At 35.3% G+C, this 17,701-nt stretch overlaps 1 protein-coding gene across 2 annotated transcripts; it reads left to right on the top strand.

Annotated features, from left to right (window-relative positions):
* Window positions 1-14,017: 14,017 nt before the first annotated feature.
* Window positions 14,018-17,183, top strand: LOC149138453 (cytochrome P450 71AU50-like). 2 transcript variants are annotated; one of them, XM_089448068.1, is made up of 3 exons: window positions 14,028-14,139; window positions 14,191-15,041; window positions 16,260-17,183. In XM_089448068.1, exons 1-3 carry the CDS (start codon window positions 14,091-14,093, stop codon window positions 16,884-16,886), a joined length of 1,527 nt encoding a protein of 508 aa, XP_089304194.1. In that variant the 5' UTR covers window positions 14,028-14,090; the 3' UTR covers window positions 16,887-17,183. The 2 variants fall into 2 exon arrangements, with proteins under 2 accessions (XP_089304193.1, XP_089304194.1); XM_089448067.1 differs by having other exon boundaries at window positions 14,018-15,041.
* The last annotated feature ends 518 nt before the right edge of the window (window positions 17,184-17,701 follow it).

Here is a 17,701-nt window from a genome sequence, read left to right on the forward strand (position 1 = left end):
GAACAAGTATAAAGCTGATGGCTCACTTGACAAGCACAAAACGAGGCTTGTGGCAAAAGGTTTTGCATAGAAGGAAGGGGTCGATTATGAGGAGACTTTTTACCCCACAGCAAAATGGGCTACCATCCAGACACTCTTTGCACTAGCATCTCAGAACGGTTGGAAAGTCCATCAAATGGATGTAAAAACTACTTTCTTGAATGGAGATCTAAAAGAGAATGTTTTTATGTCCCAGCCTGAAGGATTTGCTGTGAAAGGACATGAACATAAAGTATGCAAACTTGTGAAGTCCTTGTATGGCCTCAAACAAGCACCATGAGCCTGGTATGAAAAACTAACTGAGCATCTTCTGAAACTCAATTTCAAACATTTTGATCTTGATGATGCAACTTTATTTGTCAAGAAAGTTGGAAAAACAGTTGTATATCTTGTGGTATATGTAGATGATATTTTTATGACAGGGAACAATGAAAGCTACATTGCATCCATAAAGAAGGAATTGGGGAAAAGTTTTGAAATGACTGATTTGGGCTATGTTCATTACTATCTTGGCATTGAAGTAACCCAACATCCAAAGTCCATATTTCTTTTTCAAAAGAAATACATTGGAGATTTGTTGAACAAGTTTGGCATGTCAGAGTGCAATCCTCTTACTACTCCAATGGAACAAAACTTAAAGCTCACATCTATTGAAGGAAAAGAATCTGAGGATGCAACAAAGTATAGACAGCTTGTAGGAAGTCTCAACTACCTAACTACTACCAGACCAGACATTTCGTTTGCTATTGGAATCCTCTCCAGGTTTATGCAAAAGCCTTGTGAGGGACATTGGTCTGCTGCAAAAAGAGTTCTAAAGTACTTGAAGGGAACTCAAGACTTTGGAATCAAGTATACACAGGTGGATGACTTCAGTTTGATTGGATACTCTGATTCAGACTTTGATGGAGACAAAGAAACTGGGGTATCAACTTCAGGATATGCTATGAGTCTTGGATCAAGAGCTGTCTCCTGGAGATCACACAAACAATCAGTTCCAACAGATTCCACAACAGAAGCAGAATACATGGCAGCAGCTGAAGCAACAAAAGAAATTTTGTGGCTCAGGAAAATTGTTGAAGATTTGCAGGTAAAACAAGTTCAATCCACTCCAATCATGATTTATGATACCTCTGCAATAAAGTTGTCCAAGAACCCAAAGTTCCATGATCGAACAAAGCACATCAATACTAAATATCATCTGATTCGACACCATGTTGAGGCCAAAACAATCCATCTCCGTCATTGTCCCACAAATGATCAAATTTCAGACATCTTCACCAAAGCACTTGGAAGAGAAAAGCTTGAACGATTTAGAATGATGCTTGGACTCACCAACATCCCTTCAGATTAAGGGGGGTAATGTTGACACCTAATCCTTGTGATTGGGTGAATTTATGTAAATAAATAAATTAGAAATATGAACAGTCATCGAGAGATTAACTGAACAGTCTCTCCCTCATGTATATAATAAACACCTACCTGATGGAATAAGACAGTCGAATCATTTTTGCTTAATGGAGTTACTTCCTGGCTTGACACTTAATTCTACAAACCTTTCCTCAAATTTTGTTCTTTCTTTATGTGTGATGAATCTAGAGCTAACATATATTTAAGTTGATTCTTAAAATGTTATATGTAAACTTCATATTAATTATAGACATAATTATACATCTCCCTTATTTATATTAAGCAACACATTATTCAAATATTTTATATTTTAACTATAAGAATCTCTATTGTATATTTAAAAATACAATTTAATTTACTTCACATATTTATGTTATCTTCTTAAAAATTACTAATAAATCACTTAATATAATGTGATTTTTTAAACAACAATAAAAAACATGAAGTAATACCATTAATAATCATTTTATTAATATCACTTTAATAATTAAAAGCCAAAATATAATAATTATTATAGCTATTAAAAAATTGTAAATTTATTAAAAAGTTAGAAATGTGAAATATAAAATTAGGCATATTACCAAAGTTTAGCTCATGGATTTTTAAATGATTAGTGACTAATTTCTTAGTAGCCACATGCCAACAACAACCTAGTGACTAATATTTTATATAATGTGATTATTCTTAATATAATCATTTAAACCAACTTGTTTATTGTTGAAAACATTTGTCTATTTACAATTTTAGTTATTTATTGATTTTACTTTAATTAAGTTGTCAATTTCTTTTTACATAAGAGACAAATACAAACCAACAACGCTACATATTACACTTGTTTTCTTATTGATTTAGATACCATATTTGAAATGTTTCTACTACCCAATAGCTAAAAATCCCTTAATAAAGAATTTTTTATTACATATTTCAATTTTCCTATAGGAAATTTTTATTGGTGAATTTATTACTAGAAAATTTGATCATTCCTCAACTAACACTATTTCTTCTAACATTTCTTTCTCAACTTTCAATGTCTTGTTTGATAATGGGATATAATAATGAATATACTATTGATGACACACTCTTAGAGTTTATCTTAGGATATCATAGTCCAAATTGGTAAGCTATGCCAAATATTTATCCAATGCTATCCATGATCAATTTGCTTAGTTTAATTCACTAAAATATTTTAGTTATCAATCTTACTTGATTTATGTGATTATGTATTACCAATTTTCTAATTTTGAGCATTTAGGGTTGTACACAATTTATTAGCATGGAAAAACCTTTTTTGGTTTTAGAGTGAACAAGGATTGTTCCAAAATCAAGGTTAAAAAAACGATTTTGAATTTTTTTAGATGATATCATATTTATTGTTTGTACATGTGTACACTATGAGTACACACTAAGATTATTTTTAGAATGACAACATCTGTTTCAATTGAATCTTGATTTTAGAGTAATAGAGTAGTTGGTTTAGAGATCAACCATCCCTGCTTCAAGTTTTCATAACTCTTTATTTTTTTCTTTGGAGTATATTAAGCAAATATTAAACTCATTCTTTATTATTTTGCTACAAAAATTTAAAATATTATTTTTTCTTACCTACTAAAGTTTTCTCTTTTATGATCAGAATAAAATATGCTCTACCCATGGTGGAGAAATTTATGAAATCTTTTAATTTATACAAGGGAAGGGTTAGACTTGTCATACATATAAGGTTACTTCTAACTTGAGAGTTTTCATTATCTTCGCGCTTTATATTCATGATGCTAATATGAAAATAGGGATATTATCAAATAAGAAGAGCTTGTTAGAAGTTCAATAGGTTCTACAAACTCATCAGGTTATATCAAATGTAAGACAAGGTAATTAAAAAGAACTAGCCCATAAGAAGTAGATATTGAATGGGATTATTTCAAACATAGTAAGTTAAATAGTGAGTTCTATTGCAACAATGGTAGTGGATCCATATAATGGGACAACAATGAAAGAGATGGATTATATCATGGAGACTACAAGGAAAGTAGAAGTACTTAGGAAAAATAGACAAGAATATGATGCAATGGAGCAATATAAAAGTGATTCAACATCAAAGAGAATGAGAATAAATTCAAATTTACAATTAAGGGAAGGCTCACATAAACAAATTATTGAGAAGTAGAAAGAAAACAAGAAAAGTGTTGGTGGACTGATTCTTCAAAAGCATATGATTTCAATTTATTCATATTCCATCTATTAGTATGATTTGAATTTAAATAGGAACACAAAAAATTACAAATATAACCATAAATACAGAGATGCAGAAGAAATAACAGTATCTTTCATTAATATCAAATAATGAAATATGTTTACAAACATAATGGAAATGAGACTAGCTTGGGTGATGGTAGCTTATCTCTGAGAAGAGATGTGGCAGCTACATGTCTCTGAATTGAGTTACAACGAGGATCAAGGGCCTTTTTATTATTGAACAATAAGAGAAAACCCTAAACAACCAAAACCCTAACTCGAGGAGATGTAACACCAAGAGTTTATGGGCCCCGTTGGGGTTAGTTGGGAAGCCAACTTCCCGGGGTCGTAACTTGGTCATATTATCTTTGTTTGGCATGCATGATACCTCATTGGAAAGATCTCTCAGAGGAATACAACTAAAAATGTGATTTCTTAGAAATTGCTTGGAGAGATCTTTCCAAAAAACGTCATTTAGGGCCTCAAAATGACTCCAGAAGTTCAGGACCCGAAAAACTCCCAAAAATAGTAAACTGTGCTACAATTAAGGAAACTAAAAAACTAAAAGAAACAATGGTGGGGGTCCACGTGGAATAGGCGGGTGGCCACCAATATCCACCTGGATCGTTCCTCCCGCCTTAGGAAGCAATGGTCTCCTTTGCGTTGAGTTCCTCCATGAGATGAGGAAACCTCTGCTGGACTTGGTCCCTAGTGAGCCATTTTCCTTGGTGCAGGAGTTGGCCGGATTTGACAACTCAATACAGTTGGATCTTCTCCTCGCAATTGTTCTTGATCTATGTGTCCATGATCCGATCAGTTGCAGCTAGCCATATAAAGATAATTATATTTATTGGTTTTATATATGATATCAAAGTCATATCCATCTAACCATAAAGTCCATCTTAAAATTATGGAATTACCTTCTTCAAGCAATCTTTTGTTTTGCAACATTCCTTTCATGTGCCTGAGGTCTATCTTAACAATAAAGTGGACACTTTTAAGGAACAATCTGAATTTCTTTATAGCTTTCTTTACTGGTAGAATTTCTTTATGGGAAGAAGGATAATTTTTTTAGCGTCTAAGAATGTGCCTGAGGCATATGCACACACTTCTTCCTTTTTTCCATCTTTCTGCAATAAGATTTTTGCCCAATAGTAATCTTAGGCATCTGTTTCAAGAATGAATGATAGGTCACTGTGGGGAAGAGCCAAATGTGGTAGCTGTTTGATTTTCTACTTTATATTTCTTATGGGTTTGGTCATCTGGTCATTCCAACTGCTTCCCTTTTTTAGCCTTTGTTGTAGAAGCATTGTATCTGTGGCCTGCTTTGGATAAAATTGCCTGATGTAATTCAAACATCCTAAAAGTCTTTGTACAGTCTTAACATCTGGCAAATAGTCTGGAAAATTTGATAAATAATTCAATACATGTGGTTGTAATTCTATTCTTCCTTGGGATATGAAACCTAAGTACTCAATCTGGGTTTGTGCAATAATGAACTTATCTGGAGAGGCAGAAAGAACTAGACCATGCTTGAAAAAAACTTGATAAAATATCTCTAAGTGTTTTTTATGTTCACTAATATCCTTGCTGAAAATTAACAAATCATCTATGTAGACAATGATAAAAGAATAGTCTCGAAAAAGACCTTCCATTTTCTTTTGGAATTTTGATGGGGCATTCTTCAAACCAAATGGCATAATTGTCCATTGAAACTATCCTCCACATACCACAAATTTTGTTCTATATCTATCTTGAGGATTAATGCCAATTTTCCAAAACCCACTTTTATGATCAAACTTATTGAATGCATTTTCTTTGGCGATCTTTGATAACAACATTTCTTTATTAGGTAAAGGATATTTAATGGGCACAAGAGCTTCATTCAGAGCTTTGTAGTTGATAACTAACCTCCTTTTTCCACATTTTTTCTATGAGTTCTTATTAACATATAAAGCTAGACATGCCCAAGAACTCTTGCATGGTCCTATCAGTTTTCTCTTTATCAAGTCATTAATTTCTTCTTTAAAAAACTCATGTTCATATGACCTCATGTGATTTGCTGACGCCTTTTGTGCTTTGACATAGCCTTCTCTCTGAAATGGAAGTGAGACAAAATATTTTTCCCTAAACCAGAATGCATCAGGGTGTTCGGTTGTACATTCATTTTTCAACTTATTTACAATATCAAATAGAATAGTAGGGCCGTGGATTTTTGCATGCTTGACAATTTTCTGTATCTTGGAAAGATTTGTTATTGGTTCATCGAAATTGCTTACCTCATCAGGTTTTACTCTGAGTGTGTATTTACTATTAGTAGGGACTTGCACCTTTTCGCCTTGAATGCTGAAAATTATCATGTTCTTTTCAATGGTAATTGGCATGAATTTTTTCATAAAATCATGTCCAAGCAACATATCAGCACTAGTATCATTATTATATAAATTTACATATGCTTCTTGTGATACTAAGAGTATTGGAAAGTCCAGAGCAATATATGGAATTTTTATTAGTTGTTTGTTAACTGCTCTAAACTGGACTTGAGTGGGTTTCCAATAGTAAGCAGGAATGGCCTTGAATTTGCAACAGTTTCTCATAGCTCCAGTATCAATTTGAGCATCAAGAATGTATTCTTTGTAGCCTGACACTTTTATTTTTACATGGATGACCATCCTATCATCAATACCACTGATGTCATGAATGTTTTCATTACTGTGTTGATTAGCTAATAGTAATGGAGTTTGATAGGAAAGGAAAGTAGAAGAAACAAACTGTGAGTTCAGACTATCAAGTTCTTGCATGTTGTCTTGAATCCTTTGTGCAAGCTGCTTCATCTCATTTATGTCTCTTTGGAGATCTTCTTCTACCCTTTTAATCTTATCCAATAATTTTTCTGCAATATTACCAGTGGATTCTTGTGATGCTTCTGTTGTTATATGCCAATCTAAAATCTCAAAGTCCTCTCCATCAGTTATCTTGTGAGGAATAGAATTCTGCAAATGGTCAATATTTTCTTGGAAGTGTCTTCAAGGAATAATCAAGCTAGGATGAAGAGAGGCCTTTTCTCTCTAGATTTCTTCAATTTGATGTTGGAGATCATAAAATGAAAACATGAAACAATTGGACAGATATGTACACTCACTACTATCACTATTATTATCTAAAAGAGAAACCTTTTTGAATTTTTCATCAATGTCATAGCTATTATCTGAATACTATGTACAGAAAAACATTCAAAATTGGAATCTATCTGAGAAAATAAATCCCAATCAACTAGGTCATAAGAGGATTTAAAAAATTTGGAAATCTTTTTTGGATTCCTTTCTTTCCTTTGTTGGGACATCTATTGGTCCAATGACCAGTCTGACCACAAATAAAGCATTTAGACTATTTCGCTAGTTTAGACCTTTTCTTGAAAACAAATTGTGATCTTCTGGCTCTAGGAGATCTTGACCTATATTTCTTTTTCTTGGTAGTAGGAGGTCGAGACCTACAAGACCACTTACCACTTTGGTCTTTTTGAGAACCCTTTCTGGATTGGTTCTTATAACATCCAAAATGATATGTTTCAGTAAAGGAGTCACAGATGGTGGGGCTAAAATGCAACTGCTTTTTGACACTCTTACGAGATTTGTTGGCAGCACATTCATTCTTCAGAATGGTAAGAATGTGTTGGTGAAGTGCGGATAGAGACAATGTATCTATGGCAAAGTGTTGTGCAGACAGTGACTGTTGAACTATTTTAGGTATTTTACCTAGCATGGAGGCTATGTAGTGTCGGAGATAAGCCACATTATGGTGATCAGGGATTTTATAATAAATATTTTGCATTGTTCCTTAAAAGTGCCCACTTCATTGTTAATATAAGGAGAAATGTATCTGTTGTAAGCAAAATCTAAAGGTGTCTACCGTGATAAGTGCCATTGTTGCCGAGGAAAGGTGTTGTTGGGCGTAGGGCATGACCCATGATTACAAATCTGCAAATTTTCAGGTGCTTTTAATCCTTTTATCTTCATCATTATGGATGCTAGGAAAAATTTTAATTTCTCTAATGAATCTCATGAAGCAGCACATGAGAAAAAATGGGCATGGCTTACAAAGTTTTTGAACAAAAGCAATACAAATGTTTTGTTTGATATTAGAGTCGTAGCAAAGGAATTTAATCCACAACCTAATTGGGAACTACCAAACATTGAGATGGAAAAGATATATAAACTCCCATTTTTTATTCCACGCTGCTACACTATTTAGATTTTCCTCTATAAATGTTCCATTTCTGTTAGTCAAAGTGTATATCAAATTCCTCTCATTAGAAAGGAAGATGTAGAATGGGGTATGAGTCATGATTACAAATACATACATATCAGACTCATACAATTTGGGATTAATCCTCTTGTATGACCAGGGTTAGATAACTCATGTTTAACTTATGTTCTTGATGCCAGACACAATAAGTTTGAAGATGCATTGATAGGAGGATTCCAAAGTCCCCTAAATAATGGTCATGTTTGGTCTTCAGTCATCGCAAGATACAAGTGTCTTGAGCTGAGGCTAATGCTTCCTTATATAGGATGAGCCCTCAGAGTGTTGATCAAGGTTTTTATTCTTTCCCATCCCCAAAGTGAAATATCATATCCCACAAAATCTTCACGATATGATACAAAGTGGAGATTCCAACTAGGGGAACCCACGAAAGCTATAATGTATGTAGTAAAAGGTTATATACGGTAGATATTCATTTACAGAAGATATCATATATGTACCTTTTATCTTCATCAATATGGATGCTAAGCAAAGTTTTAATTTCTCTAATGAATCTCGTAAAGTAGCACATGAGAAAAATTGGGCATGGCTTACAAAGATTTTGAAAAAAAGCAATACAAATGTTTTGTTTGATACTAGAGTCATAAAGCAGGACTTTAATCCACAACCTAATTGGGAAATACCAAACATTGAGATGGAAAAGTGTAGAAATTTCTGTATAGATTAGCTAGCTCTGATACCATGTAGAAATTCTGCAAATTCTCTACAAATCTCGCTCTGAGACCATATAGAAAATCTAACTGTAGATTAACTCGATAATGCAATATACCAAAGCAAAATACTATAATCTACTTCTACTATCAATTTTCTTTGTGGAAGCTTAAAGATTGAGCAAGATCGAACTGAGCACATATAACCAGAAGAAGAAGAATTAATACACATGAAACACAGAAGAATACTCATGGGAAAGCCTCAGCTAAAAACCTCGCTATCTGTATTATCATACAAGGTGGAAATACATCAAGATTACACAAAGATTTAGCTCTCACAGCTAGCCAGCTCTCAGTACAATCCTCCTAGATGCTCACAGGCAATCAAAGCTTCTCACAAGCCTTCTCCTCTGCCCTCCAAGCTCCTATTTCCTTAAGTTGTTTCTCCTGGGTGATCCTATTGTTACCAAGTGTAACACTGATCACTCACACTGATCTCACACCCTGTAAAACTGCGCAATCCTCAAGGAACCTTATTCCTTCTTCATGGATGAGTTTCCTTTATAGGAAAACTCATGCAACTGATAGTAACCTGTTCTTGACATTTAGCTCAATTAGGTCTTTCTTTGAATAGACATGAATGAATTTCTAATGAGAGAATCTTCAGTTATCTAGAGTAGACTAGTTGGATACATGCAAGCATTAATTGACTAAACTCACAATTAGTTCCTCAAATAGTTTGGAACTAATTTAACTGAACTTAACTCAGTAAACTGAGCTAACTAATTACAACTCAAATAAAACTCAATCTAAACTCCTTAGTTAAGGGACAATCTCCTTAATTTAAGGGATAACTGTTGCATGACTTCACAAAGACTTCTAACTTGAATTTCTCCAACTAATTAATCCATAATGAATTAATTAATTAATTTCCAAGGAGCTGGTGAGAATAAATTCGAATTTAATTCACAATTTTAATTCAAGGACAAATTAAAATTGGAATTTATGGATTCTATTTTTATCATTTCTTGTTTCTATTTTCAACACTCCCTCTCAACAAGAAAGGAATTCAACTCAATCCCAATCTTGAACCTTTGGAATGTTCTGCATGCAACACTTCTCTCTAGTGTTGTTGCTCCAACAATCTCCAGAAACAAAAAAAAAACATCCAACCTAAATCAGAATGATGCCTCTGTCATCAAAGTCTCTGACTACTAATGCCTCTGTCGACTAAAAACTCTGCGCTTCTGCTGACTCTGCCTTTCTACACTGTTGTCAATCCTTCTCTATGCTCTTCAGTATCTGACTGCTCTAGCCTCTGTCACTTTGATCTCTGATTGCACCAATCCCACTGATTCCTCCCGCTACTATGTACTTTGGGCTCCCGTAGCAAGGTACGATCCATGAGATAAAACCTCTTAATGGACCCTGCCCAATTTCAACCTTCATGGGACTATCACTTCACATCACCCCACCTCACACCTGGAGATATGGCTACATGTGATCCCTTTGCTGACTTGGCTCGAAATTCCCCCCTACTGGAGGTCTCTACATGAGTGGATGCCTCCACTCGGTCTCCTCTCAACATCTCCAATTGTGGCTCCTCCACAATTGTCTGAGACTTCTTCTGGGGCTATATGTTGAGAGGTAATTTACTCTCCCTCTCAACCACCAAGTCTTTAACATTTGCCTTGCTCCTCAAGGCTTTCTATGCATCTTGAACCTTAAGAGCATACAGGTTCTTAACTCATGAACCAATCTGTTTCACCTGTCTCGTGGTGATGTGTCTAAGGAAAACCTTTCCCTTACTGAAGACAACATCATAGCATTTTTCCTCCAACATCACGATCGATACCAAATTCTTCTTCAGTCCAGGCACATACTTCACATCTATCAAGGTGATAAGAGCTCCATGCTCCCTCTGAAAAGCAACCGTGCCCACTCCTGAAACACTATACCTTTCATTGTCACCCATCTCTATGCGCATCTTGAGGTCTTTCTCCTCCAAGGTACTGAATAAAATTTAATCAGCGGTCATGTGGAATGAGGCTCCACTATCAAGAAACCAACCACAACCCATCATTGATGACACCATGCATGTAATGAGGGTGAAGTCCATCTCGAACTAATAGGCTAATGCCTCACCTTCAAATCCTTCCGAGGATCCCTTCTTGGACTTCTTCGATGGGCAATTAGTTGCATAATGACCCATCTCGTGACAATTAAAGCATCTCACTTTAGACTTGTCAACCTTCTTCCCTCCATGAGAAGAATTCGATTCGGAATGGGACGCCTTCCCCTTCCCTTTCCTTGTCTTACTTGCTAAAGCCAGATTTTCTTCATCATCCTTGGATGAAGAACCATCTCATGTGCTCCTCCTGATCTCCTCCTGCATGAGATCCAACCACAGTCGTTCCCAATCCGACATTTTCTCTCTTCCATTCATGAGTCCTGGTAGCTATTCTAGCTCTTTGGAAGACCGAGGAGAGCAAGGCTCACCATATCATCATCAATAGTAGTTATTCCCACACTACCAAGCTCATCTCTGTAGGTGGTGAGCTTGTTCAAATATGTAGAAATAGTATCACCCTTCTCCATCTTGATTTTCCAAAGCTTATCCTTGAGTGCCAGTTTCCTCTAGTCGCTACTATTCTGATAAAGGTCCTTCAATGTCTTCCACATTGAAAACAGAGTCTCCTTCCCATGGAGACTCGAGACAATATGGTCTCGAACTCCCTCCAGAAGAATCCATCTCGCCTTTGCCACACACTTCTTCCATTCAACCAATTCTTATGCATTAGCTGCAGCTAGCTTGGGGATTTCTTGATCAATGAAATCCTTCAAACCATTGTCTTCTAATACCGCTTCCATTCTATCCTTCCATGATATGTAATCTGAGCTGCCTTTCAAGGCATACTTGAGTCTCAAGCCGTAGAATGCCATTGACCAACCTGAAGTATGAGATGAATTCGATTTGTACCTGCGATCCCAAACTTCAAACTTCGAATGCTCTTCTCCATATACTGTTCACAACTCTGATAACCTTTGCTTTGATAAACTTGGCTCCGATACCATGTAGAAATTTCTCTATAGATTAGCTAGCTCTGATACCATGTAGAAATTCTGCAAATTCTATACAAATCTCGCTCCGAGACCATATAGAAAATCTAACTGTAGATTAACCTGATAATGCAATATACCAAAGCAAAATACTATAATCTACTTCTACTATCAATTTGCCTTGCGGAAGCTTAAATATTGAGCAAGATCGAGTTGAACACATATAGCCAGAAGAAGAAGAATCAATACACATGAAACACAGAAGAATACTCAGGGGAAAGCCTCAGCTAAAAACCCCGCTATCTGTATTATCATACAAGGTGGAAATACATCAAGATTACACAAAGCTTTAGCTCTCGCAGCTAGCCAGCTCTCAGTACAATCCTCCTGGATGCTCACAGGCAATCAAAGCTTCTCACAAGCCTTCTCCTCTGCCCTCCAAGCTCCTATTTCCTTGCACTATTTCTCCTGGGTGATCCAACTGTTACCGAGTGTAACACTGATCACTCACACTGATCTCACACCCTGTAAAACTGCGCAATCCTCAAGGAACCTTATTCCTTCTGCATGGATGAGTTTCCTTTATAGGAAAACTCATGCAACTAATAGTAACCTGTCCTTGAGATTTAGCTCAACTGGGTCTTTCTCTGAATCGACATGCATGAGTTTCTGATGAGAGAATCTTCAGTTACCTGGAGTACACTAGTTGGATGCATGCATGCATTAACTGACTGAACTCACAATTAGTTCCTCAAACAGTTTGGAACTAATTTAACTGGACTTAACTCAGTAAACTGAGCTAACTAATTACAACTCAAATAGAACACAATCTTATCTCCTTAATTAAGGGATAATCTCCTTAATTTAAGGGATAACTGTTGCATGACTTCACAAAGACTTCTAACTTGAATTTCTCCAACTAATTAATCCATAATGAATTAATTAATTAATTTCCAAGCAGTTGGTGAGACTAAATTCAAATTTAATTCACAATTTTAATTCAAGGACAAATTAAAATTGGAATTTTAGGATTCTATTTTTATCATTTCTTCTTGCTATTTTCAACAAAAAGATATATAAACTCCCATTTTTTCAGTTCCATGCTGCTACACTGTTTAGATTTTCCTCTGTAAGTGTTCCTGTAAATATTAATTAATTAAGATGAAATTAATATTTCGTCTGATGCATTTAATTATATTAATTTGGATCTAAGATCATGTACAAGACTTTTCACTGTTTTCATTTTTGTATTAAAATCAGTTGACAAATAACAAAATCGAGGTTTTCATATAGATAGAGTAGGGAGGAGCGTAGCTTGGGCTAAAGGAACCATTCAATTTTCTAAATGAGGTTTTCATATAGACATGAGTGAGTTCAAATGGGTTAAAAGAACCATTCATTTTGTTGTAATCAATCAAACCAAGTGGTAATGGTGTCAATGAAGCCATTTGAAGCCTTTTCGCGACCCTTTTTTGTATTTATTTATTGACAAATTCTAATGCAAAAAGCAATGTGAAAGTTAATTGTTGTGGCAAACAAGCTTGTGCTAATTCTAGTTACTTTTCTTTGTAGGACTAGATTAAATTGTTTGTAGATTATTGTGATTGATTATCTTGTTGTGTGGGTCATTCTACAAGGGTGTGAAATTTAACTAACTGATTGAGTTATTTTTTATTAAGTTAAAAATAGGTGTTGCATGATTATAGATTTTATAAAAGTTGTGCCATTATGTGTTGAGCATTTTTTTTTAAATCAATGCCTACATATGCAATTTCAATGATTGCTATAACTCCTCACATAATTATTTAAATGATGCTAACTTAATGGAAGAGCACCTGCCTTATAAGGAGGGTGGTGGTTCGAACCCACTATGCCCTAATATGAATTAATGAATGATATTGTATTTGATTTTTAAATTAGATATTTTTTATATTGATTTATTTCAATGGTGAGATATTTTTCTAGATTCATTGTTTTATACTGTTTCTAAAGAGACAAAAGTGATATTATATTGCTTTTAAATATAATTTTTTATTATCTCTAGAGAGACAATAACTAGCATTAAAGACTTGTGGTCTCTATAAAGACAATAAGAATCGTCAGAGAGAATCGTGGAAGATTAAAGACTTATGGTCTCTATAAAGACAATAAGAATCGTCAGAGAGAATCGTGGAAGGTGATTTCCGGGCCCCAACTGGACCATAATTTCACGTGTGTTGACTATGACCATACCCCCATCCTGTAAGTAATGAGACCAGAATTCAGTTACCTGACGTTTATGCATGTTCGACCAGCCTATAAGTATTTCCACCACTCTACAGAAAAATATGTCCAGTAGTTCATTGTGTTGGAAGTAGTGAGCGTGCGCGGCTGAGATTGATCATGGCGATGGAGTTGGGTTTTCACCAGTTCCCAGTTTCGTGGAACGTAGGTAATTACTTTGATATTAAACTACTCAGTGCTTTTATCTTTGTATTGACAGTGGCGGCATGGAGTTTCCTTTTCAGGGGGAGGAATGGAAAATCTGGTAGCATGCCTAAGGGGAGGCTGCCTCCGGGGCCGTTTCCGTTGCCCATCATCGGCAACCTTCACCTGCTGGGAGACCTTCCCCACCGCGCTCTGGCGGCGCTATCTAAGAAATACGGGCCTCTCATGTCTCTCCGCCTCGGCTCCGCCCTCACCTTGGTCGTCTCCTCTCCAGATATGGCCAAGGAGTTTCTCAAGACCAATGACCGCATTTTCGCCAGCAGGTCTCCATACGCCGCTGCAAAATACTTGACCTATAATTCGTCGGATGTGGTCTTTGCTCCGTTAGGGCCTTACTGGAGGCAGATGCGCAAGGTCTGTGTTTTACAGGTGCTCCACTCTAAGCGCATAGAATACTTCCGCTACATAAGAGAAGAGGAAGTCTCCGACATGATTCGCTCTCTTCTGAATTCAGTTCATCAGCCTGTAAACATTACTGAGATCGTGTCGGGTCTGGTGACTGACATAATGTGCAGGATGGTCTTCGGTAGAAAATATAGTGACCAGGACATAATTGGCAACATAGGGTTTGTATCAATGGTGAAAGAAATTGTTGCATTGTCTGGTTCTTTTAACATCGGAGACTACATACCATACTTGGCCTGGATGGATCTCCAAGGCTTCAGCCGTCGCTTCAAGAAAGTAAGGAAGTCGCAGGACGATTTCTTAGAGAAAGTAATTGATGATCACGCTGCGCAGAATGACGCCAACGCTCCACGAGATCTTGTGGATGTTTTAATTGCAGCCTCTGTCGATAAAAATGCAGAGTTCCAACCTTCACGAGATAATATTAAAGCCGTTCTTCTGGTAAGTATGTTTGGCTTGAAATTCATCTTCTCCCAGATTCATTCATCACATTGAGGTTAGGTTATATTTTACTTTTCTTTTTTGGCAAAAATAATTGATGTTTGGAACCATATAGTGTGATTTATCATTTTATGGGTAAGATAAATATTATTGGAGATGAACAATAATAATAGGCAGTTAGAAATGTCAAAAAAATATTGGCAAAAATAATTTCAATGTAATGGATGGGAAGGGATGATATTAAAGTTGTTAGTGTGGTAAGTATGTTGGTTTGAAATTCTTCTTCATGATTTAGATTTTATTTTAAAGATAAACATATTAGTTGGTTTAAAGTATTGACAAAAATAATTTTCATGTGTTAAAAGATAATATTAAAAATGTTATTTTAGTAAATCTGTTGATTTGAAATTTTTTTCCCCAACCAGATTATTTTGCCCATGTTTCAAACCATTCAATGTGATTCATCATTTTAGTGTGATAGATTTAGAAAAGATAATATTAAAGTTGTTAAAGATAATATTAAAGTGGTTATTCTAGTAAATATGTTAGTATGAAATTCTTTTCCTGATCTAGATTATTTTGCCAATGTTTTGAACTATCTAGTATAATTCACCATTTTATTCCAAAAATAAACCATACTGGATGGTTCTTTGACAAAAATAATTTCAATGTGATAAATTCAGAAAAAATAATATTAAAATTGTTATGATAAGTATGTTAATTTGAAATTTTTCTCCCTGATCTATCATATTGAGATTACTTTGTCAATTTCTCAAACCATCTAATACGATTCATTATTAATCATTTTATCTGGAAAATGAATCACACTTAAAGTTCAAGGTTCAGAATGTTTATCATATTGAAATTATTTTATCTATTTCTCAAACCATCTAATGCTATTCATTATTAATCATTTTATCTGGAAAATGAATCACACTTAAAGTTCAGGGTTCAGAATGTTGGAAAAAAAGTTGTCAACTAAAATACTAATTTCAATATAATGAGCAGAACTATGTGCTAACTCTTCCTTCATTCTTAGGAATCACACAGGGAATATATATAGATGGCCAAGAAAATAAATTTCAAATGAATCCTAATCACAAAGAAACCTTCATTCTAAAGTATGTTGATTTTGGATATATTATTTCATCAATTATTCCAATGGTTTCCGATAATTCAATAATTGTGACCCCGAACTTATGTTTACAATGGTGAAAGGATATGTTGGCCGCTGGCACGGACACGTCTTCTACAAGCTTAGACTGGACAATGGTCGAACTACTGAAGAACCCACCAGTGATGAAGAAGCTTCAGGGCGAGTTGGAACGTGTAGTTGGATTCGATCGCATGGTAAGCGAGTCTGACCTGCCTAGTCTCGTTTACTTACAAGCTGTGGTGAAAGAAACGCTTAGACTCCATCCAGCGGGGCCGTTTGGGGTTCCCCACGCTTCTGTGGAGGACTGCACTATATTGGGTTATCAAATCCCCAAGGGAACTCGCCTTCTGGTGAACCTTTGGCAGATTGCAACGAACCCTGAGTCATGGGGGGAGGATGCAGATACTTTCAATCCAGAGAGATTTATGGAAGCTGGTTCCATAGATTCTAGAATTCAGAACTTTGAGTGGCTTCCGTTCGGAGGAGGCAGGAGAGGATGTCCAGGACAGCAACTGGGAACTCTTGTCGTCGAGTTTGCGGTGGCGCAACTCGTGCACTGTTTCAATTGGAAGCTTCCTGAGGGCATGGATGTGAAGGACCTGGACATGACTGAAAAGTATGAATTTACAATGCCTAGATCCCACAAACTCTTTGCGGTTCCAACTACTCGATTTGCCGTAGCAGTGTAATTGATGATGATGATGATTAACATCAGCTGAGACCAAATAATGACCTATCTAAACATAAAAACAACAGACCACGTAGAAGCTGTTGAAATAAAGCCCTGGTCTTGTAGAAACTTCTTACCAGATGGGACATTATAGTGTTTAATAGCTTAGTTATTAATTACGTAGATGTTATGAATTTTCATTTTCTGCTCTCAAGCTGTGAATTTCTGTGACCAATTCGCTGTGACCAGAATTGAAAAACCTGTAACTGAGTTTCGAGTCACTGATATAACAGCATTATACAGGATATCTTATAATATCCTCATTGCCACTAATACATTCTCACGGAATATTGTTGAATTAAAATCTTACCATGAATCAGATCCTTGAATAGGAACAAGTAGTGGCGAAAAGTAAGAAATAGTTGCAAAGTAATCAGATCCTTGAATAGGAACAAGTAGTGGCGAAAAGTATAAATAGTTGCAAAGTACTTATTTGCTATTTTTTTATTGGTGTAGGTTTAATAAGGATTTAATATGAGTTTAGAGGGTTCTGTAATTTAATTTTTTTTTATGAGTAGACATTATTTAAATGTTTTTTTTATAGTTATTTAATTTTTAGATTTTTTTATAATTTTTATTTTAGTTGATATGAGTAAAATTTCAATTCAATTTTGATGAGGAATGACAAGATTACACATGGGTTGTAGAATGATTCTCTGGGCTCAATGAGGTTTAACTATTTTCATTGATATAGTTTCGGGTTAGAATTTGGTAAAATAATTTTTAATTTAAAATAGTTTTTAATATATAAATAGATTTTTTAAAATACATAAA

This window comes from Pinus tabuliformis, chromosome X (assembly GCF_031772625.1).
Source record: "Pinus tabuliformis cultivar Carrire ecotype Pingquan chromosome X, CPIR1, whole genome shotgun sequence".
Lineage (NCBI taxonomy): Eukaryota > Viridiplantae > Streptophyta > Pinopsida > Pinales > Pinaceae > Pinus > Pinus tabuliformis.

What these genes read in the sequence shown, in the direction of transcription:
- LOC149138453 (XM_089448067.1), top strand. Translation starts at nt 14,091, where the DNA reads ATGGCGATGGAGTTGGGTTTTCACCAGTTCCCAGTTTCGTGGAACGTA. An exon ending in ATATTAAAGCCGTTCTTCTG is followed by an intron (nt 15,042 to 16,259) that starts GTAAGTATGTTT and finishes CAATGGTGAAAG; the next exon opens with GATATGTTGGCCGCTGGCAC.